At 36.6% G+C, this 23,815-nt stretch overlaps 1 protein-coding gene across 1 annotated transcript in view; it reads left to right on the top strand.

Annotated features, from left to right (window-relative positions):
* Positions 1-5,616: 5,616 nt before the first annotated feature.
* Positions 5,617-23,815, top strand: part of LOC144442139 (von Willebrand factor D and EGF domain-containing protein-like) — a 29,302-nt gene continuing 11,103 nt past the window's right edge. The window contains exons 1-7 of the mRNA XM_078131407.1: positions 5,617-5,635; positions 7,610-7,990; positions 14,000-14,062; positions 16,126-16,418; positions 17,680-17,766; positions 19,016-19,351; positions 20,294-20,367. Of these exons, the coding sequence (XP_077987533.1) occupies positions 5,617-5,635; positions 7,610-7,990; positions 14,000-14,062; positions 16,126-16,418; positions 17,680-17,766; positions 19,016-19,351; positions 20,294-20,367 (1,253 nt within the window). The remainder of the gene's footprint in view (positions 5,636-7,609; positions 7,991-13,999; positions 14,063-16,125; positions 16,419-17,679; positions 17,767-19,015; positions 19,352-20,293; positions 20,368-23,815) is intronic.

Below are 23,815 nucleotides of genomic sequence, written 5' to 3'. Positions count from 1 at the left end.
AAGGGCGTGTACGTATACGCTTTAAAAAGCCAAATGTTACTCAAGAAAAGATAGAATGAAATTTAGCCTTAATACAGCTGATTGATAGTTAAAAAAATATATAATATTAACCTTAAACACAATCCAATATCCTGTTTTATAGATTTACAATATAATCTAGACTATCTAGAACCCGATGTGAGGACTTTCAGGGTTGAACGAGAAGTTTTGCAGCACTAGTTGTATCGATCTTGAAAGGTATCCAGCAAATGAAATGAATAAAATTGACACTTGGTGAGCAATAATTACTTAAAAGACTCTTGTGTTTGTATAACTTGCTGTGTCTTGAGAATTGAACAAGTTTCTATCTTAAGTTACGACTACAGATCTGCAGACGTTTTAACCGATTTCCTAAACTGAGGTCAGAATTTACGGTGGTAGAGTGCGGGAGTTGGGGTTAACGGAGAAGGATGGGGCTTGAAATGTTTTGATGACGAGAGGCCCGGAACTTATGTGTGGCTGGTGGAGGGGTAGGGGTCGGAGGGGGGTAGCTAATAGTTTGAAAAATAAAGATGTTCCATTCTTTTGGTAGAAGCTATGTGATATTCATGAAGGCATTTCTATGTGAATATAAATATTTCACAAACTGAAATAAAATGATCAAAATTAATAATGACGGGAAGTTATATTTTTCTTTATAGAACTATACCTTGCCTTGACTAATAAATGAGCGAATTTCATATTATTACACAACTTTGGTCTCCATGGTAACCATGGGTTTGGATCCGGCCTTTTCAGAAACATGATTACTGTATAACTCATGCAATTTGGCCAAGATCGCGATTACATTTTATTACCATGGTAACAAAAATTTCTAGTTGTCTGATGATCGCACAATGCGTGAAACTCCGAGTTACAACCAGGAAAGAGTTCCAGTACTACCAAAACTATATATATATATATATATATATATATATATATATATATATCCTTTCAATTATATATAGTCCTTGACAAACAATAAATCAGAATAAAGCCTGTAAAAGAACAATAATCTCAAGTAAATGAAAACTTGTTTGAATTAAATAATGTTAACATGTAATATAAGTCTGGATTCCATCGAAAAACTACGCATAAATGGTTAAAACATGGTTAAAATTAGTTTGTAACTCTGAAAACTATAAAATACTATAGCTAAAATAAGAATACTACTTTTGGCCTGAATGCTTGCCATAGGAATGATCATTTGACTGTCTAGATTAGCACGAATTTGTATTCACCACCATGGCGAAAGACTGAAAATAATTTCGCCATTTCACATTTACGAGTGTAGTGAATCATATGAATGGGTAGCTCGTAGCTGCAATAATTATAGTTTTTTTTTATTTACAATACTTTTTGTATTCTTTTTTATATGTGACTCAATATTTTTTTGTTTTGCTTTTTATTTTATTGTGGGGTTTGCAAAGAAAATCAGCGGAGGACCGAGGGCGACGCGACGGAGCAAAACCGCTACAGTGCAGTACTGCATCTAGGTGACTCAACCACAGACAGAAATGTAGATCGTCAATCAATCAATCGATCGTGATCGTTTTCCTGGGTTTTCCTAGGGGTTTCCAGGGAGGGTTTGAAATTCCAGGGTTTTCCAGGACCGTGCGAACCCTATGATTGAATACATGAACACACCATACCATCAGCAATCCTTAAATAAATTTTACTACACTCCGAACGTTCACTTTACGCGATGTCGCCAACCAACACAGGCTAGCATTTGCAACTTTACACTGAGTCACATCTTGATCACGCGTGGTCCTCCTTGCAGTCGGTACGGTGCACGCGTTTCGCTAAACACGGTCCTGCGAAAATCAATTATGTAACCCGCCTATTTCGTGCGTCAGCAAAATGCTTTCGCACCAACTCAGACCACTAAAGTTCATTACTTCTACTTCTACTTCTACTTCTATACTGTGTAAACATCCTAAAAAGGATTATCATCACACAGGCGTAACGCTGGCGGCGTCCTTTAGATCTCACCCGTGTTCAGGTGAGCACGATCTATGAGATCGGTGATATCAATGCTGGAGAGGGCAGATTTGAAACTGTCTATTGTCTTTGCTTGTTGAATGGATAATGGTAAGAGATTCCATTCTGGAATTGTCCGAGGAATAAGTGAATATTTGTAACAGTTTTTCTTAGCGATGATCGATATGAAAGAAGAACCAGGTACACTTCCCCTAGTAGAACGTGATGATGATTCTGGTAGTTTATCATCTTGAAAAGCAACTAGATTTTTTGTAGCTTTGTATAGGAAAGTTAGTCTGCTAACTGCTCTGCGATTTTCAAGGCATTGCCATTGGAGCTTCCGTAGCATATCGGATACACTGGCCTCCCTCTTGTAGTTTCCGGTGACAAATCGAGCTGCTTTGCGTTGAATTTTTTCAACAGCATTTTTGCCAACTTTGGTGTAAGGGTCCCATATACTTGCACAATACTCCAAACGCGGTCGTACAAGGGACATATATGCAGTTTGTTTGGTACTGGGAGGACAGTCATGTAGATGTCTCTGTAGTAGTCCTAGGATCCTTGATGCTTTAGATGTGATATTTGATATGTGGTGCTTCCATTCCAGGTCATGTGACAGTTCAATGCCCAAGTAGGAGTGCTGCTTTACAATTCTGAGAATATTGTCTCCCATTTTATAATTATGTTGCAACTGATTTCTTTTGTGAGTGATATTCATGACAAAACACTTTGCTGTATTGAATCCCATTTGCCAGTCCTTTTCCCATTTGGTTAATTTGTTGATGTCTTCTTGCAAGATTTCACAATCTTTCACTGATTTTATATGTCGGTATAAGATACAGTCATCTGCAAACAAGCGCACATGTGATTTGACAGCTGATGGTAGGTCGTTGATGTATATCAGGAAAAGTAGTGGTCCAAGTACAGTTCCTTGCGGAACTCCTGATGTAACTGGTGAACTGGTAGACTGGGAGCCTTCAAGTACTACTTTTTGAAAACGTTGAGTCAAAAAGTTGTTAATCCATGAGTGAATAGAACCTGTAATTCCCATTTGGTGTAGTTTATGTAGTAGTCGTTGATGTGGAACTGTATCAAATGCCTTGCTAAAGTCCATTATTACCATGTCTGTCTGACCCTGACTATTCAGTGTTCTTGCTAAATCATCTACTGTTAGTGCAAGCTGAGATTCACATGATCTACCTCTCCTGAAACCATGTTGTAGATCACTGAGTAGGTTGAACTGATCAAGATGGTTCATTATGTGGTGGTGAACTATATGTTCTAGTAGTTTGCATGATATTGACGTTAATGAAACGGGTCTATAATTAGCTGGATTTGATTTGTCTCCCTTCTTATAGATTGGTGAGATAAATGCTTCTCTCCAGTCTGAAGGGAGTAAACCTGTATCAATGGATTTCTGGAAAAGTTTAGTAAAGATTGGTGCAATAGCATGACGACATTCGCTGAGAATTCTTGCCGGAATGTGATCAGGTCCTGTAGCTTTGTTGACTTTGATAGACGATAACAGTTTCAAAATGCCTTCAGTATTGACTGTAATATTGTGGATGTTGGGAGTATCACTTTTGTCCAGAAGTGGAAGATTAGATGTATCTTCAACAGTGAAAACTGATGTAAACTGGTTGTTGAGAACTGCAGCCTTCTCAGAAGCTGATTGCGCGAGTTTACCATCTTTCCCCGTAAGGGGCGCTGTACCAAATGTTTGTTGTCTTTTCGATTTAATGAATTTCCAAAATGGTTTGGTATTGTTTGACTCAAGACTCCCACAGATGTCTTCTTTGACATGGCGACGATATTCCTTTCGGATGTTTCTGTCTACTTGGCGACGGAATTTCTTGAAACTATCTTTATCATGATAATTACCAGATGCTCTTGCCTTATTGTATATTTTCTGTTTCATGCGTATCTGTCTTCTAATTTTGTGATTAACCCATGGTAATGAAAACCTAGTAGACGACATCTTACTAGGTATATTGCGATCCATAGAATCTAGTAGTGTAGACTTAAACATACCCCACAGGTCATCTATATTGGAATCATTAATAACTTCTGTGGTTAATTTATCATTTAAACTTATAAGGTCATCTGAAATCATGTTCATATTTCCTTTCTTGTAGAGATAGATTTTACGAGGTTTTGGTTTAAATTTGATAGGACGTAGATGGTCATGTATAATGACAATATCGTGATCACTGATACCAGCTTTAACCTGAACACTATTGACAAGAGAAGTGTTAGATGTGAAAGCTAGGTCTAGTATGTTATTATCTCTGGTTGGTTCAGTTACTACTTGGTGAAGGTTGAACTCTTGTGAGATATCAAGTAAGAGTTTACTGGTGTGTGCATGTCTACCTCCAGATTTAAAGCAGTTCGTGTTCCAATTGATATCTGGTAGATTAAAATCTCCTAGCAGCCATACATGGGCATGAGCAGGTATTTTTCCAAGTGATTTCTGTAGTTCAGTGATATAAGTAGAATCAGTTGATGGAGGTCTGTAAAATGCACCAATATATAATGGTTTTAGTCCCTTTAGCTGAATAGTAACCCAGATAATCTCACAATCAGTTGCTAAATCTGGTCTCTCTGTAGCAATTAATGTATTACTGGTCGCGATAAACACACCTCCATGTGTGTCATGGACACGGTCCCTCCTGAATGCTTGGTAGCCGTCTGGAAATATTTCTCCATTTGTTATATTCTTGTTGAGCCATGATTCAGTTCCTATAATGATGTCTGGTTTTTCTGAATCAATGAGTGATAAGAAATTAGGTAATTTTGCCCTTACACTCTGGCAATTCAGATTCAGAAACTTCAGTGATTTAGGTGTTGGGCATTTACTTGTTTGTTTATGATGCCTATTGTCTTGCTTATGACTCCTGTTGGTACTGGCAGATGTTTTCCTTTTACACTTGTTTAGAGCTGGTCCATGAGGACTTGATGACATTAATGGTGGCATATATTGAGAGGTGTTGTCAGTCTCATCATGTGAAGACAGGACATCGAACGAATTTGATATATCAAGATCAGAGATAGAGAAAAGGGAGTTTGAAAAGTTTGGTAAACCACAGGTGCAACAAATCCAAGTATATGAGAGATGCTTTGCATGACAATTAAAAATGTTGTCACTCATACCAATACAGTTCTTATGCACCCACTGAAAACACTCTTCACATTCCAATGCATCATCCTCTAACTTGGTTTCCAGATGGCAATACATACATTGGTCTGTGATCGTTGAATTGCTGTGATTTGGTGATGGTCCAGGATTTAGGTTTACATCATTTGCTAATATTAGAAGTAGCAAAAAGTGTTTCTTTGAATTTGGATTTGTCGACATAATACTCTTGGTGAACTGACTTGATTTATCCAGAGAATGGAATAAACTCACCCAGAGAGTTGACACTCCGACGTTGTTATGATTATGATCAGTCATTAAAGTAGTCCAAGTACCCGAATATTGGAAAGGAGGATTGTGAAATTGTTGGTTCCTTGTAGTGATGTTGATGTTGTATCGATGGATTGATAGCACAATAAGGGCGAGAGTTAGACTAGCGAAGTGTTGTTTTGTATATGCAGAAGTACCCATTGTTGTCCAAGATGGCCGCAAACAACACAGGTAGTCTCAGGTACAGGTAAAATTTAGAAATCCTATGAAGTTCAAGGACGTTGATTTATCAGCCAAATAAACTACTGCAAGCACAGCCAATACCATTAAAAATGATATGCTGAACAAATAACAATGCGAAACAGACTGCAACACCAGATGATTTGGGATAATAGAAATAATGCAGAGAGCTGAAAATTTTTTGCTGCCAGCAACTACGCAGCGCCCTCAACCTTTAGTGGTCCGAGGCACCAATTACAAAAGAATTACATACCCAGCTATCACATTATTAGCAATCGCTCGAACATTTTATCTCTTGACGATAGAAATCGCTGGAGAAGGAAGGGACGGCTTACGTATTGGGGTATCCAAGCAGGACTAGATCACGCGGTACGATCGGAAATCCTGTTATTTGAGAAAATTCCTCAACTTTGAACAATCTTACAACTCACCCTACCTACCCACAGTGCCCTACCACACTTAGTTCTCTTTGAAAAGCAAACATTTCGAGGGTATTTACGTGATTAACTTTACGTTTCCAGGAGGGCGCCATTTGCAGGCGTTCGGATTTGTGCTGAAGCCTACAACCATATTTCGAACAGACATTTGTCGTTGAGGGCACACAATGCGCAGAATTCGAAATCTCTTATTGCCACATATATATGTATGCTGAAGTTAAGTCGATTGCCATTGTCATTTTAATGTAGTGTACCATACAATTGCACATCTCCAGCATGCGGGAGGTTGGGGGGGGGGGGGGGTTGCATGATTACACATTAAAATCTTGCCGCTTAAAGGAGGGGTCAAACGAAAATTCCTGGGTTCATTTTGGAAAGCCATGAATCATTTTTGTGAGCACAAAGCTTAAAGGGACTGCGAAAATATTTGGTCTACCCAGGTTCCCCTGGTGTAAATTGTGCTTGTTAGGCCACTCGTATGTTCTTGGAAAATCAAGAACAATTGTGGGAATATTATGTAAATACAGAGTCATAATGGTATTAAACTTTTCTCACCTTATGCTAATTTGAGATGATATTGTCTTTTAAAGATATGAAATGTTTGCCAAGATAGTCTAAAATTGTCTTAAAACTCCAAATCTCCCTTACCTATGATACTGCCATCAGATGCGCTGACCTTTACTATAATAATTAGGAACATATTTAAACTCTATGTAAGTATGTAAGTTATAAATGATAGTTTCTGATACTTGATGGTACTGTCTTGTAAAGCTTGAAAATTATTGCCTGAAAGTGTCAGAATAGTCTCAAAATTACCTATTAGGAGTAAAAAAGCTCAAGGACTTCTAGGGGAGACCCCCTAGGACCCCCTCCCAATGAGAGGTGTACATATTCCCTTCTCAAGCTTTACCTCTATCTTTCATGTCTAGATGCTATTAAACTCCATTTTGAATATATTTACCCTGTGTTGTCAATAATTATGTGATAGAGCTATCCCAGGATCTTGTAAAGTATTTGTGAGACAGTCAAGCAGTCCACATTGAGTCAAGATAAAAAATACATGTTATGCGAATATGGTATATGGGGGGGGGGGGGGCATCATGTTTTAGAATTAAGTGATGGGGGTCAACCTGTTTTCGATTTTACAGAGAGGGGCCATTGACTTTTTGTCGGCGAGATGGCGAAATCCACCGCCCCTCCCCTCTCCCCCAGGCTGGAGAAACTGACTGGTCCCTAAGAGATACTTTCAGTTTAGATAGTCATCATAAATCCCAGATTTCAAACAAGGGAAAGGCAGATTGTACTAAAAGTATTATTGATATTTCGTAAAAAAGAGTATCATTTTGTCAAATGGAATGAGTGTTTATCACCCTGGAAATCGCGGTTTCAAGTGGCTGGGGGTAATTTGGCCTTTGCCACCTAGTCTGGGGAGTCGTTTTAAGTAAAAAAGTGTTTAGCTAAATCACCACCAATACTGTATCATTTTTGCTATAGATGACACCATGACAAATTTATTAATTTCACACAGTTGCAGGACAAGAACCAGATCCTTGCTTCAATTATGTCGAAATAGACGAGGTAATCCGGAGTACTGCCCATAAGACTGACCGTTCATTGGGTTATTCGTATCTGCTTTGTGATGATAATCTGCTCTACCAATGGTATCGGTTTGTCAGCGCTGCCGGTGGACGATTGGCTACGGATGAAAATATCCCGGATGAATACACCTGTGGTACGCATGTACCCATATATATGATTGGAAACCATCCAGAATCTGATGTCATAGAAGAACGGACAGTTCGCGAAGACTTTAGTGGTCTCAGCTGGACCATTGATGTCAAGAAATGTGATGGATTCTATGTTTACAAACTCATAAGTGTAGACAATTGTGCAATGGCTTACTGTGCAGGTATGTGTACGCACAAGACAGAAAATATATATGTGTGTGTGTGTGTGTGTGTGTGTGTGTGTGTGTGTATGTATGTATGTATGTATGTATGTATGTATGTGTGTATGTATGTGTATGTGTGTATGTGTTGTAGTAGTAGTAGTATTAGTAGTAGTAGTAGTAGTAGTAGTTGTAGTAGTAGTAGTAGTAGTAGTAGTAGTATTAGTAGTAGTAGTAGTAGTAGTAGTAGTAGTAGTAGTTGTAGTAGTAGTAGTAGTAGTAGTAGTAGTAGTAGTAGTAGTAGTAGTAGTAGTTGTTGTAGTAGTAGTAGTAGTAGTAGTAGTAGTAGTAGTAGTAGTAGTAGTAGTAGTAGTAGTAGTAGTAGTAGTAGTAGTAGTAAAATATAAGAACAGGGTAGCCAGGAAACAACAGAAGCTGATCTCCACCTGGGCCCTATTACCACACACCAAAAAACATGAAATACCACACAAAAAGAGATTACAAACTATTCGAAAGCAACGTTTAACAAGACAAGATGAAAAAGCAACAATATCAATAGATAAATTTGCACCACCATCCAGTTACACCATACTGGAAGTCATCCTCTCTGACATAATATGATTTATGTATGTATTTCTAAAAGTATGAATTGTTTTGCACTGCTTTATATATGTTGGTAGACTGTTCCATAAAACAGCTCCAGAGTATTTAGAGGTTCTCTTGCCGGAATTACTGCTAATTCTCGACACATGCGTATTGAGATTGGATCTTTGTCTAGTGGAATAGTTATGTACTTCATCCAACCTCTTGACATATTTAGTAAGATACAGAGGTGTTAATTTATGAAGAACTTAAAAATAAACGCACGCCGTCTGAAAACTTTAAGCAAAACGCTCATTACACAACAACCAATTTAAACTCTCTAACATAGTGAAAGAGTGGGTCCTAGGCCCACACTGAAGGATTATCCTGGCTGCTCTATTTTGGAGCCTCTGAAGTCTGGTCAGCAAAGTCGTACCACTGTTTGATCACACTACTGCAGTGTAGTCAAACAGTGGCAGTACCATCGCATTATAAAGTATCTTTGTAGTATCAAATGTAAGATATGGTCTTACCCTCCTAAGCACACCCTGCCTTTGTGATATTTTGCTACAGATCTTAGTTATGTGCGTTTCCCAATTTAAGTGGGAGTCAATCCAGACACCAAGGTATTTAAAGCCTGGACATGCTCCACATTTGACCTGCTATCTGTACCGTAAAGACTTTAGATGAACTTTAATTCAGACGTTTGGACGTGCCTAGTAGCATACTTTTAGTTTTGCTTACATTTAGGGTAAGTTTATTATCAGACAGCCATGTATGGACCCTACCTAGGTCAAAGTTTAGTGTCCGCTGAATTTCACTGACATCCTTACTTGCATAAAAAAAAGTGCTGTAACATCAGCATATCAAACTATTTTACATTTAGAAACAACATTTGGCAAACTGTCTATAAAAAACAATAAAAAGTAAGGGGTCAAGTATGGACCCTTGAGGTACACCATATTCAACTGGGAATGGCTCACTTAGTGTTCCATTTAGATAGACACTCTGCTTTCTCATTGTCAGATAATCCTTAAACCAATTTAGGGCCACCAATTTTGTGTATGTATGTATGTATGTATGTATGTGTGTATGTGTGGGTGCATACATACATGTATGTATGTATGTATGTATGTATGTATGTATGTATGTATGTATGTATGTATGTGTGTGTGTATATGTATGTATGTATGTATGTATGTATGTATGTATGTATGTATGTATGTATGTATGTATGTATGTCTGTCTGTCTGTCTGTCTGTCTGTCTGTCTGTCTGTCTGTCTGTCTGTCTGTATGTATGTATGTATGTATGTATGTATGTATGTATGTATGTATGTATGTATGTACGTACGTCACGGTACGTGTGTGTGTGTGTATGTTTATATATAAACTCTCCGTATTTCGAACGAGTACGACGTCATCGAGGACGAATGATTCCCCTCATTTCATCGTATCCCTCCGAGTCGATGGGCGAGACATCATGGGAATGACGAGTCCGAGATGACGTCGTACGAGTGAGAAAGCCCTGGAGATAACATGAACTTAGACCAACTATTTCTTTATATTTTGATCACGGAAATATATTTGAAAATTTAGGGTGACCACGCATTATTGGGGCGGGGGGGGGGTCTATATCCCTCTAAGGGAGTGAACAGTTTTTACGACCGGGGGGGGCGGCAAATCAAAGAAGGGGGTCATCATTTTTACGAAGTGAATAAAGGGGGGGGTCACCTTGTTTTCAACTAAACAAAATCATGAGCCATGCTCCTGTACTTTAATGTCCATACATTTAATATCATAACTAGTCCAAAGCCCCATAAGCTCGCACAGTTGGGTAGATTCATTTGTGAGTGGCTGCCTCGCGATGATATCATAGATAGCACTCTCGGCGTGGAGATTGCACTTCATACATAGAATGCGCATGCGTAGTCATTGTACCGCAATGCATCCTTGGGTAAAACCACCAAAAAACCATCGCATTGTATATAGGACACGCATGCGTACTAGTCATTGAGCCGCTATGTTGCCGCTTGCGGGCACTGTGCGAGCTATTAAACAAAAAAATGTATGTGCATAAAATAAACCATAAACAAATAGCTATAAATATACATTCAAATATAACAAAAACTCTGTCTCTTGATACATCCAATACATATGGTATGGCGTCACAACACTGCACCATGGCCACCTTTAAGCAACAGTTATTTGTTAGAAATGACTTCTCGCTATTGCATGCCATGAGTTGCATTGTGTCATCTTGTGGTAGAAAATCTTGCATGTGTAGCTGTACATGTAACACATAAGAAATAATAATAAATAATATGTGGCAAACAGTGTGACTGAAAGTGCCTGACCCAGCCTGTGTCTAGATATTGGATATTCAATGTCCATGTATATAGTTAGTCTAGTTCCTATATATTTTTGTGCATCTAATGTATGATAACTACAATCATCTCCATTAGAAGCCCCAAATTGATTTATGGTTGAGATCAATAGTTCAATGTAGGGTAAAAACTAAATTCTTTTAGTGTGGGGTGGGGTGAGAGGATGTCTTTTATAATGAAATCTGTTTTGTACCCCAATACAAACAATTCTAAAAATGTCAGTTTGAAAAATGGGAAAAAAAATTGTTATGCATGGCACTCAAGTACATTTATTGTGCCAATAAAAGAGCTATATTTCCTCACTACATACTGGCTTTGTATTCATAGCACTACATAATACTACATATTGATTTAAAATTGATTGTTCTGTGTGCAACAATTTTACCAATTCAGTTAGAAGGGGATGGGGAAGGGGTTCTGAGGCCTTACTAAAAGAATTAGTTTTTTTTACCTGCTGATGTCACCCCTAATGTGTTGATTTATCATACATGTACAAACTATTGAACTGTTACTTGGCATAGCTATAGTACGAACTACATGTCTTATCAAAAATTACTTTTCAGTGTTTGTGTTTCACTTCTTCTCTGATACCAGTGACCATCACCAAGTTTAATACATGTTACCAGGCTACATGTGAAACCCCCTTTTCTCTTGCTATTGTTTTACACCATAAACTACCAAGAAAGAAATATATTCCAAGGTGAACACGATATTAATCGGATTCTCGGAGAATATATGTTATGTGAATGACTGATAAACAAAGTTATAAACACAGATTTGTTTGATGATGATCTAGTAGCCAGGACTTCTATAGTACTGACACGGTGCAAAGTTATGAGGAAAATTAGATTTTACATCTCCCCTGGAATATCTAGTATCCACATCGAGTGACTGTATACTGCGAGTAAAATTTTGTCAGCAGATCATAATATTTCATTTCCTTAGTATTAGAATGTATTTATTTTCAAGGCTATCATGTTGCCAACAATATACTGGATAACATTGCCAATAGTAAGTGAATTGAATTAGTAATCTAGTTTAGAAACTGCTGTAGTACAGAAAACATTTTTATGACATTTTTTAATTTCTATTTTGAAACCAATGACATTTATCACATTTCATTATTCAAAACCTTTCAAAAATATTTTGTTAAAATTAATAAGCAGTGTGGTCAATGAATGGGGGGGGGCTGGAGTTTTGAGTCAGTGCCAATTATGAACAGGACAAACAAGTGCCTTGAGGAGTGCAAACGTGTACATGTATGGAAAGCAGCAGTTGTGTTAAGTCTAAAGAAAACAATACATTGACTATATGATGTGAACATATCTTTATATGATGTAAACAATTCATTATATGATGCAAGTACATCATTATGTGTGACAGTTATTGACATGCCTTTACAAGTATATTATCTTAATTTATAATATTGTACTAGATAATTAGCTGAATTAATCAATATTAATAGTTCACTCAATCTAAGAGATATCCTAGAAGTTTTGGTTACTAAAACATGAATATTTTGTATGTCCGTGAACAGACAATCATACTTCTCATAGGGTTTTAGGATTTTAAGAGCTTTATACATGTGGAACAATGGATTTTGGTTAGCAATTTACCAGATACACTTAAAATTACTGAAAATGTAACATGTAAAATTAACTATGCAGTGTGCAGTATTATGCTTTGAGAATAGAGTGTCTTTTGCAAGAACAAAAAGAATGTTTCTTGTCAACAGATGGGGGGGGGGGGTCATTGTGTTTTTTTATTTGTCAAAGGGGGGGGGGGGTGGATTGTTTTGTGGTTGAATTGCAGGGGGTCACTGTTTTTTTAAGTACGACATGAACAAAAAGTCACCGGCCCTACCCCGGCCGTAAAAACTGATCGCTCCCTAAGCTCACCATTTACCAGTAAATTGTGTGTAAATTCACCAATATCAAACAAACAATTATATGAAAGCCCTACAAACCATCATATCGAAACGTAACACCATTGAATGTAATGGTGAATACTTTAAACAAGTATCTGAATGCAGCATAGACTCATCTTGCTCACCCGAAATAGCAGATATCACCTTCCATGAATTGGCACAAAGGATCCTAGAAAAACTCGGCTAAATTATTTATTTCTGGACGTGTTTCAGAGACGACATTTTCATGTTTTTTATTGGAATACAACAGGAACCTGACAATTTCGTCAAAGACGTTCACAATTTATATCTAACTTTTATTTTTCGTTTCAAAGCTCTCACCAAAGATCACATATCTTGACCTAGAAATATTCAAAGGACCAAGACACGAAACCAGTAGTATACTAGATATCAGTATACACACAACCTAACAGATACATTTAACTGAGTTCAGTATCTACACTTTAAGACTCGTGCGTTGGTGGTTGACTTCATCATGTTTATTTCCTTTGTGATAAAATTGTCTATTTCGTCTGCCGATACAGCAACCTAGTACCGGGATACCGTTCCTTCGTCTTTTTGTAATTTCCCTAAATTTAAAACAGTCTCACTTAAATCTTATCATGTTTTTATGGAAGACCGGTGAGGACAGCTACCTGCGATCTGCGACTTGCATAACCGCGACCTGCGACCTGCGACTTCCATAACTGCGACTTGCGACTTGCAGCTCTGCGACCTACGACTTGTAAACTGCGACCTACGACTTGTCTTGTCTAACGTCTTATGCAAATCGAACGAATTATACAAGTCGCAGGTCGCTGTTATGCAAGACATTGGATACAATCTGTTCATCATGGTAATTTGTGGATATATTTGAACATGTGTCATGAGTATTTGGGAAAAATCTATTTTGTTAGATATGATTACTCACATGCAATATTGTACACACTATTAAAGGGAATGAGCTGAATTTACGGCAGGGGGCCTAAGGAGAAAATATTTTGGTCCAAAATAAATTCGCAGCCCTCCCCACTGAACCCCACTATTTCATACCCCCCCCCCCCCATGCTATACAGCTTTTTGTATGTACAATTATGCGGTTCTTTTTTCAGTTTTGGTCAATTTTCATTCACTTTAAATTACTTTCCTTGTGTTAGGAAGCGAAGAAAGATGTCCTACTGGGGAAAATTCACCAACGGGATTTACACCAGGATGTACTTGTAAGTATATGTACTATGATAGTGACAGGTAGCATTTTCATTGATGACACAACGCCCATTATAGCATGGATGTATCTCATTAATAAATACACGGTTTATAGCCTCGGTAAAGAATGTTCAGTTCAGTTCAGTTCAGTTCAGGAATAAGCTCAGGACTATCCATGGATAGTCAACATTCACTTCACATGCATTATTGCGCGTCCATGTTGTTAGGTTGTCCACCATGATCATGTAAATATTATGCTAATTTATAAATTGAACAGATGTCTAGTTAACCACTAGGGGCGCTTCCCGGTTAGTACAGACGCTAGACGTTTGATTATACTAGTATTTATATGTGTTCGAATCCTCAGTGATGAGCGGGCCTTCTGTATCATGTGTATAGAACAGAGAATGTGCACTGTACATGCTGATTATTATATCGCATGTTATGGGATATATATGTGTACATAATTAGTAAGAAATAAATAAATATTTCAGAAGGTTTTTTTTTTGGAATATGACAAAATATGATCAGCGTCTGAATACTGACTAAGTGACAGGTTGCAATTCATTATTTAATTATTGATAAAAATCAGCTGTTATAAATTGTCATATTGGTGTATTACGTTCATGCGTCGTTCTGACTGGATGAGAGCTCAACGTAACCGTGTTTATACGTCACCTGTCACCAATCTCGCATTCTGATTAGTCGAGAGCCCTGCAGATACACAGGCGTATTTTTCACCAACAGTCGTATTTTTGCTTGTTGTATCACGTGATCACTGCACGTCCCCTTGTAAACAAATCTAGCAGACAACTAGAGATCGAGCTATAACCAGCATTTCCAATGCCAAATTTGTGGTCAATCGAACAAAATATCACCGTTGTATACATTGTAACAAGTCTTTGAACTGTACTTTTCATGTCACAGGGAAATAGTCAAAAATTCCACACACAACCGTGAAAGTCCAGTGACGGCGAACGCACGGTCGTCACGCGATCGTAAACATGAATTCCTAAATTTATGAAGGATATGAAAATTACCACCACAGAACAACAAAGTATATCACGAACATTTATGTACATTTAATTGAATACAATACGCAAAACAAAGACACACTCATTTTTCAGCTGATGGTTATAAGTTTGAATATATCGCTGAGTGATATGCAAATAGTAAACATTACGTCATACTGCTGAGCAAACGCGCACTCTGATTGGATGATAAAGTTAAGGCTGACATGTAAACAACCGCATTGCAGTTATCAGAGAGGTGCATGATACTACGCTCAACAGTATAACGCGGAAGTGATTTTATTTTTAAATGAAACAACATTTTTAGACATTCAAAAATGAATTCATAGTCGCAGGTGACGTATAAGTATGTTATTTGCCAAATACTGTTCCACATCTTGCTGCTCGAGGTAATTTTTCTGGTATAACGGCTCGCCTCCGGCTCTCCGTTATACCAGAAAAATTACCTCGAGCAGCAAGATATGGAACGGTATTTGGCAAATAACATATACATATATCACAGTTGTATTAATACTGGACTGCCGTCCAAAACATCTACATATACATATACATATACAAAGAAATAGTGTCGCAAGGTAGAGTTTTCACCGCAAAAAGCACGACAATAGTCGACCCCGTTTTAAAAAGGGCTAGTTTGAAAAGGCCAGCTCAGCCTAAACATTGACATGCTAATACATGCATATGTAACTACAATTAAATCCCATCGCGGGGTTCGGAAAAGTTACCAAAACTAGAACGGCATCTAAAAGTTAACAACTAAGGACATCGAAATATTTCAAATGCATGTATCAAAAGTCTTGCCTTTATTAACAAGCAATCCGCCATAATAAGCTAACAGGCTAAGTTGTTACAACGATTTAGGAAAATCATTCTGTTTTTTCGGCTTTTTTGTCGAAGTCGGAAGATATACTCTGTTCAAGTGAAAGGGAATTATCATGGCAATAACCCCTGCCGCATGTAGTCGGGTGATGGCTCTCTACTTGGGTTCAAATTCGCTCTTTGGATCATGCTATGTTTACCTTATTTTCTATATATTTTACCTACAGCTATATATCCAAAAATCCTAAAAGGTCCGATTATAATTAATGAAATACTCCTCAATAAAGAAAGAAATCTTAATTTTCCCGCCTTCCATTGTTCGTTTGAGAGCGAACTTGATGAGCATCGAACAGAGTTATATGAAATTGACTGGTATGTTGATGGCATTCTTGTCTTGACTGATTCACTAACCAAGACTGATAACGTGGATGGAGAGTTCAGATCAACTTTGTCGGAATTTCAATTCCCGTCACTAAATCCATGCACTTACGAAGAGGGAATGTATCATCTTGGTCAAACTGTGAGTGTTTAAGGCAGAATGCACCTTGGGGTGAATTTATGTCAAAGTTCTTAACATCTCCTCAAACCTTGCCGTATGGCAGCTTGCTTCAGGTCCTTTTGCAATAATAAAGTAATTTTGGAGATCCAAGTCTTGTTTTCAATGAAATCAACAATCTTTTATTTTCCCACTGCGTTAACAGTTTTTAAATTTGACAGTCATATTTGATTCTGAAATACTTTAATTTTTGATCAATTTCACCTCCATTTAAAAAATTCTTATGGTGACTCCTGACTTTTTTTTATTTTGAATTGGTTTGAATTTTCTTGAACAAAGAAAGGACAATAGTTTAAACATTTATTTCTGATATGCATTTCATGTTAAACCATCTACCTACCTACCTACCTACCTACCTACCTACCTATCTACCTACCTACATACATACATACATACATACATACATACACATACATACATACATACATACATACATACATACATACATACATACATACATACATACATACATACATACATACATACATACATACAGACATACGTACATACATACATACATACATACATACATACATACATACATACAGACAGACATACGTACATACATACATACATACATACATACATACATACATACATACACATACATACATACATACATACATACATACATACATACATACATACATACATACATACATACATACATACAGACATACGTACATACGTACATACGTACATACGTGCATACGCGCATACGCGCATACGTACATACGTACGTGCATACATACATACATACATACATACATACATACATACATACATACATACATACATACATACATACATACATACATGCCTACCTACCTACCTACCTACCTACCTACCTACATACATACATGCATACTTACCTACCTACTGTACCTACCTACCTACCTACATACATACATACATACATACATACATACATACATACATACATACATACATACATACACACACACATAATACATACATACATACATACATACATACATACATACATACATACATACATACATACATACATACATACATACATACATACATACATACACACATAATACATACATACATAATACATACATACATACATACATACATACATACATACATACATACATACATACATACATACATACATACATGGACATGTTCAACCCGCCCCACCTGCATAGCATATGAGAACGTCACATTCACTTTTCCTGTTTGATTTTTTCATTAGTTACGATGTGCTGTAACTTCCAGATTTGAGAGCGGTAATGTGACAAGTCCAATGAAATACAGTGATTACTATTATGCCGGAATAAGGGTAGGTGACATTCAAAGAATGTGTCCGCTTTTACGATAATAATCTTGTTTGGATTTGTGATTAAAATTATGTCATCATGGTATAGTCTTGATTATTTTATCATATTTTGTATATTCACATCATAATGTTCAGTGTAACTGCTAGTAAGTCAAATTAATACACACAACTTTTTCCTTGAAAAAATATGTCCAAAGCTTATTTCATTTATTCAAATGAATGAGTTTGTTTGTGTTTGTTTGTTTGTTTGTTTGTTTGTTTGTTTGTTTGTTTGTCTGTTCATCTGGCTCTGTCAGTCCGCCGGTCGACCTGTCGACTGTCTGTGGACACGATTTCTGAACAAAGTTGCATACATTGTAATGAAACTTGTTAAAAATATTTTTACCTTCTTCGGTAAGGGTAGGTTATTATTTAGGAATGAAAAGTCTGTGTCTGTCTGTCTGTCTGTCTGTCTGTCTGTCTGTCTGTCTGTCTGTGTTAGCACTTTCGCAAAAACGACTGGTTTAATGCAAATGAAATTCGGTGCACATCTTCTTTAGGTTAATGACTAGAACTGATTAGATTTTGGTAAACATTCCATGAATATTAATGCGCTATATAGCTATATTGTGCAATTGCACAATTAATGGTTTCCGGTAATTAGGCTATATCTTAGAAAGCACGCTTCAATATAATTTCAAAATTGGAACCTACATTTATAATGTTAACAAATTGCATGTGGCATATAAAGTATGATAATATAGTTGCAGTTTTAGTGACTCATTTGCATAATTAATGATTTTAACAATTTTAATGTGGTGTCTGAGTGAATAAAGATACTCCAGTGACAACTAATGTAGTTTTCACATAGCTATAGTTTCAAAACCAAGCTTTTGCTCAAGATTTAAACTTGTCTCTACACTGACCACTAATACAGGTAGAGTGTCTTTTTATGTAATTGACGAATATTTAGTGAATATATCTTCGGTTACTTGAGAAAGGAAATGTCCCAGTTGCAGCCAGTGCGGGTTTAATATGGTTTTAGGTAATTGCACAATATGTTGATGCATGCTTCGTTATTTCATAAAACATATGTGTCATATCTCTTTACAACACCTTGAAATTTCAGATATTTTTGTATAGTAATCATAACAAAGGCTATAGGATGTGTACAGCAAATTTTACGGAAGGCATTCGGTTTACATCTGGTTTTAATTTACATCTGGTTTTTGATATTGTAAAAGTAAGTGCAAATGAATATTCATAATTGCAGGCAAATGATTCAGTTGTATATTTGGAAGAAAATGGTGATCCCCAATCTATTTATCTTTACACAACCGTCTACGTAAAATGTGACCCCGGCGGCTCTGACACGTGTGACGTGTCAGCTTGGTTGAAATCTAACCCCAAGGACAAACTTGGTGACCACTGCAGAGTTGATTTCCATTCCAATGAAGACATGGGTATTCTTAAGGAATTTCGAATCGCTTATCGGTACGACCAAGAACACTCGGAGAAAAATCCACAAGAAACATACATTCTTGAATTTGACGAATTCATTAAATTTAATCCATTCTATTTTAGCTGTCATCGTCCGACCTATGTGACTGTAAGTAAAAAATTTTGGAATTTGATAAGACTCTAGATCTCCAGGGGGTTCTGCATGTAGATACATACCTGGAAGGTGAACAGAGAGAGGTCTTTATAATATACTTAGTTAATAAACTATACCAATAAAGGTGAACTTTGCGAGCTTGACAATTGTCAATTGAAAACACTTTATTCTACTTAGACTGGTAAACGTGTTAGTTTTCCAAAGATGTAATGAAATATAGTTCCCTCGTACTGATAAGAATGAAGGTAATAGTTATAACTACATGTACTTACCTCGTACGTTGATGGACAGCAGAGATGTAGACCAATTCTGATGATAATTTACCTACAGGTGATAAGGCGTCCAGACCACTAATGTTCTAAGGGATGGGAGATGGGGATTACTATATTTTACAATGGTTACATAAATATGGGTATTACAACGAATGACCACAATTATGGCAAATAGGCATAGCAACCCTGGCTATGCCCATAGCAATCACTATACATTGTACATATAGATAGAAATAGCGGCGAGTCCTAGGTGGTGCTAGGGTGAATGGCTATCAAGGCTAAATGATTTCGCCATTTATCAACAATACTTAATACAGGTAGCGTACATAGTTATGTTTAAACGCAACTGGTACCATTTTCAATATCTGTTCTCATCAAATTACATAATTTACTATTAGTTGATGGCTCTAGGATATATTGGGACGAATTCTTATCATTAGCTCTTTAGATTTTGATGAAAATCATGAACATATATTAGAATGTAATAAAAGGGAAATGTATACGTACGTACGTCTTAAATCATCTGGCTGGTTTGTTGACATACGTACAGTCGGAACTTTATCATAAACTTGACTTGTAAGAAACTGCACTTTCCCTAGCATGATATGTTCACACAGAATCACCTAATTGTTGAACTTTATGTTTTTATGTTAATTCCTTACAGGTTCAAAGAAGGGATAAACCGTCTGCATCATGTATTGCCTGGGGCGACCCTCATTACACGACCTTTAATAAGAGGTAAGAAAGATAGCTTTCAATTGATATGCCAACCCTTTACGTTTCATAATAAATTCATTATGATATTCTGCCGGATAAATCACTACTCTCAAAAAAGGGATGGGTGCACCAGGTAAAATGTGTTTTTTTTTACACGATGAAAGAAAATTTTATCAAACACCCTTTACCTGTTGACATTTGCAACCATTAGCACGCACCTACGAAACTGGACGGATATAAATGTTAGCTCGCCACCAAACAAGCTGCCGTCATCTAGGAAAAATATTCTCAGTGGGAAGGGCATGTTTGTATTTAAGTCCTACCTATGGAAAGCCACAGCTGACTTAAGTGTGCAATTACTATTATTGTATGTGCAAATACTATGTTATTATGTGCATTAAATATTTTATTATGTGCAAATCTTAAGTTATTATGTGCATACTGTATTATTATAAGTACAGTTACTATTATTATATGCGGTAACACTATGTTATTATGTGCATTAAATATTTTATTATGTGCAAATATTAAGTTATTATGTGCATACTGTATTATTATATGTACAGTTACTATTATTATATGCGCTAACACTATGTTATTATGTGCAAATCTTAAGTTATTATGTGCATACTGTATTATTATATGTACAATTACTATTATTATATGCGCTAACACTATGTTATTATGTGCAAATCTTAAGTTATTATGTGCATACTGTATTATTATATGTACAGTTACTATTATTATATGCGGTAACACTACGTCGTTATGTGCATACAGTAGTTTATTAAGGGCTTTCGTTAAGATCCCCCGCTAGAGGGCACACTTTCTCGCCGATTCAAACACGCACGCGCAGACTCGAGTTGCTGTTGTGTTATCCTTTTGTGAGCACGTCCCGTCGTCGTCTGTCATGGAGTCCCACGTCTGTTCTGTCAGATTTAGGTCTGTCAGCGTTCACAGCACGTTTCTTGACAGAGGGAGTCACTTTCTCTCATGTGCTCGACATGACTGAGGAAAATTTAATAAGTTTTGGTGTCAGAAGATTGGGTATGACCGACTTGATTTAAGAAGTCGGTGCCGGGAAGCTTTGGGGCGGGCCGGGCCTGGGAGCTGACAGGGGGTCCAACTCGTGCGGCAACTAGATCGCCTAGTGACGTCTAGATCGAGATCTACCGTAACTAAGGGGAGAACCGTTTGATTTCTGGGGGGGGGGGGGTATGGAGGAAGTAGGTATGGGAGCAATTTTTTTTCCCAGTCAGAGTGACAGCAATTTTTTTTTCTACTGTCAGTCCTGCATCAATTTTTTTTTCAAATGGAGTAGCAGTGCAATTTTTTTTTAATTAATCATTAAGTTTGAATGCGTTGTTCATACTTATACCACGTCACAATGGTTCACAACTGTACCTCTAAATAACTTGTTCTGTGCAAGTAGAAGAATTAGCAGTTAGTATGAAAGACGTCTGTCTACGTTAAATTACAACTTTAAATTATAGAACAGTTCCAAAATCAACTCTGATCAGTACTAAACTTGCTTTTCTTTGAATCAGTCAATTCCTGTAAGTTCTCAGGGAAGATATCATTTTTTGTATTTCGTTATATTTGTTGTTCCTCAATTTTCATTCTCAACTTGAGAAAGATTTATTTGTACATCTTTATAAGAGATTTATATTGAAAGAAAAACACTAGATTTTAACACTAGTCTATTGACTCCTGTCTTGTTTTTTAAATTGTCTTAATTTACAGAAACCAAATAGTCCCCTTCAGATATTGACTGTGTCATTGAGATATTGCAACAAAAATCCTGAAATATGTTTTCTTGGGTCAGAAAAGGAAAGGAAAACTTATTAAATTTTCCTCAGTCATGTCGAGCACATGAGAGAAAGTGACTCCCTCTGTCAAGAAACGTGCTGTGAAAGCTGACAGACCTAAATCTGACAGAACAGACGTGGGACTCCATGACAGACGACGACGGGACGTGCTCACAAAAGGATAACACAACAGCAACTCGAGTCTGCGCGTGCGTGTTTGAATCGGCGAGAAAGTGTGCCCTCTAGCGGGGGATCTTAACGAAAGCCCTTAATAAACTACTGTATGCACATAACGACGTAGTGTTACCGCATATAATAATAGTAACTGTACATATAATAATACAGTATGCACATAATAACTTAAGATTTGCACATAATAACATAGTGTTAGCGCATATAATAATAGTAATTGTACATATAATAATACAGTATGCACATAATAACTTAATATTTGCACATAATAAACTATTTAATGCACATAATAACATAGTGTTTGCACATACAATAATAGTAACTGTACATAAACTATTCAATGCACATAATAACATAGTGTTTGCACATACAATAATAATAACTGTACATAATAAACTATTAAATGCACATACTAACATAGTGTTTGCACATCCAATAATAGTAACTGTACATAATAAACTATTAAATGCACATACTAACATAGTGTTTGCACATACAATAATAGTAACTGTACATAATAAACTATTTAATGCACATAATAACATAGTGTTTGCACATATAGTAATAGTAACTGTACATAGAATAATACAGTATGCACATAATAATTTAAGGTAAGCACATAATAAACTATTGAATGCACATAATAACATAGTATTTGCACATACAATAATAGTAATTGCACACTTAAGTCAGTTGTGGCTTTCCATACCTACCTATACCTCTTGCTATCAATCATGAAGTGCACCATGTGGATATGAGTCCCGCAACCATTATTAGGAGACTGGTCAAGTCGTCATTCTAATTTATTTATTTATTTATGATGTTTTTTATCGGCTTGCCCTTTAAACAATTGATATCTCGCGTGACTGCGAAGCCTCCCATGAGTAACATCATTTTCATTTCAATGACGTCATCATTCAAATCGAGTGGTTTACGTAGTAACGCGAGATTTCGCAGCCACGCGAGATTTCTGTTTTGTTATTGGCAAACAATTAAAAAAACGTTACAACTAAATACATAAAATTAGAATAACGTCTTTCCAGTCTACGTTAAAAGTTATTTGGGGCGTACTCACAAACTCAAACAACAAGAACAACACATATTGACAAACATGAACAACAGAGTGAATGCAATCGATATCAACAAATGATTCTATGCAACAAACAAGAATGACAAAATATCGGTTTTCCTATATGCGAAATGTTCACTATCCCAAGCATATGTTTACCCAATCTGATTAAAATCTGATTTTGGAATACGATTTGATTGATTTATTTACCCGTCACACTTTGCAAAATGAAGCTAAATTTATAAACATAGACTTAGAGTGAACTTTACACAGATCATAGCTTTTAACCTTATAGGGTCATTTGTAATATTATTGATTTTGATAACCGGGCAATACATCTGTATATGTTCAATTGTTATACAATTTGGAACACATTATGATAACAAATTTGCACGTATAC

The sequence above is a fragment of the Glandiceps talaboti genome, chromosome 11 (genome assembly GCF_964340395.1).
Source record: "Glandiceps talaboti chromosome 11, keGlaTala1.1, whole genome shotgun sequence".
Lineage (NCBI taxonomy): Eukaryota > Metazoa > Hemichordata > Enteropneusta > Spengelidae > Glandiceps > Glandiceps talaboti.
This window is presented reverse-complemented; position numbering and strand designations above follow the sequence as displayed.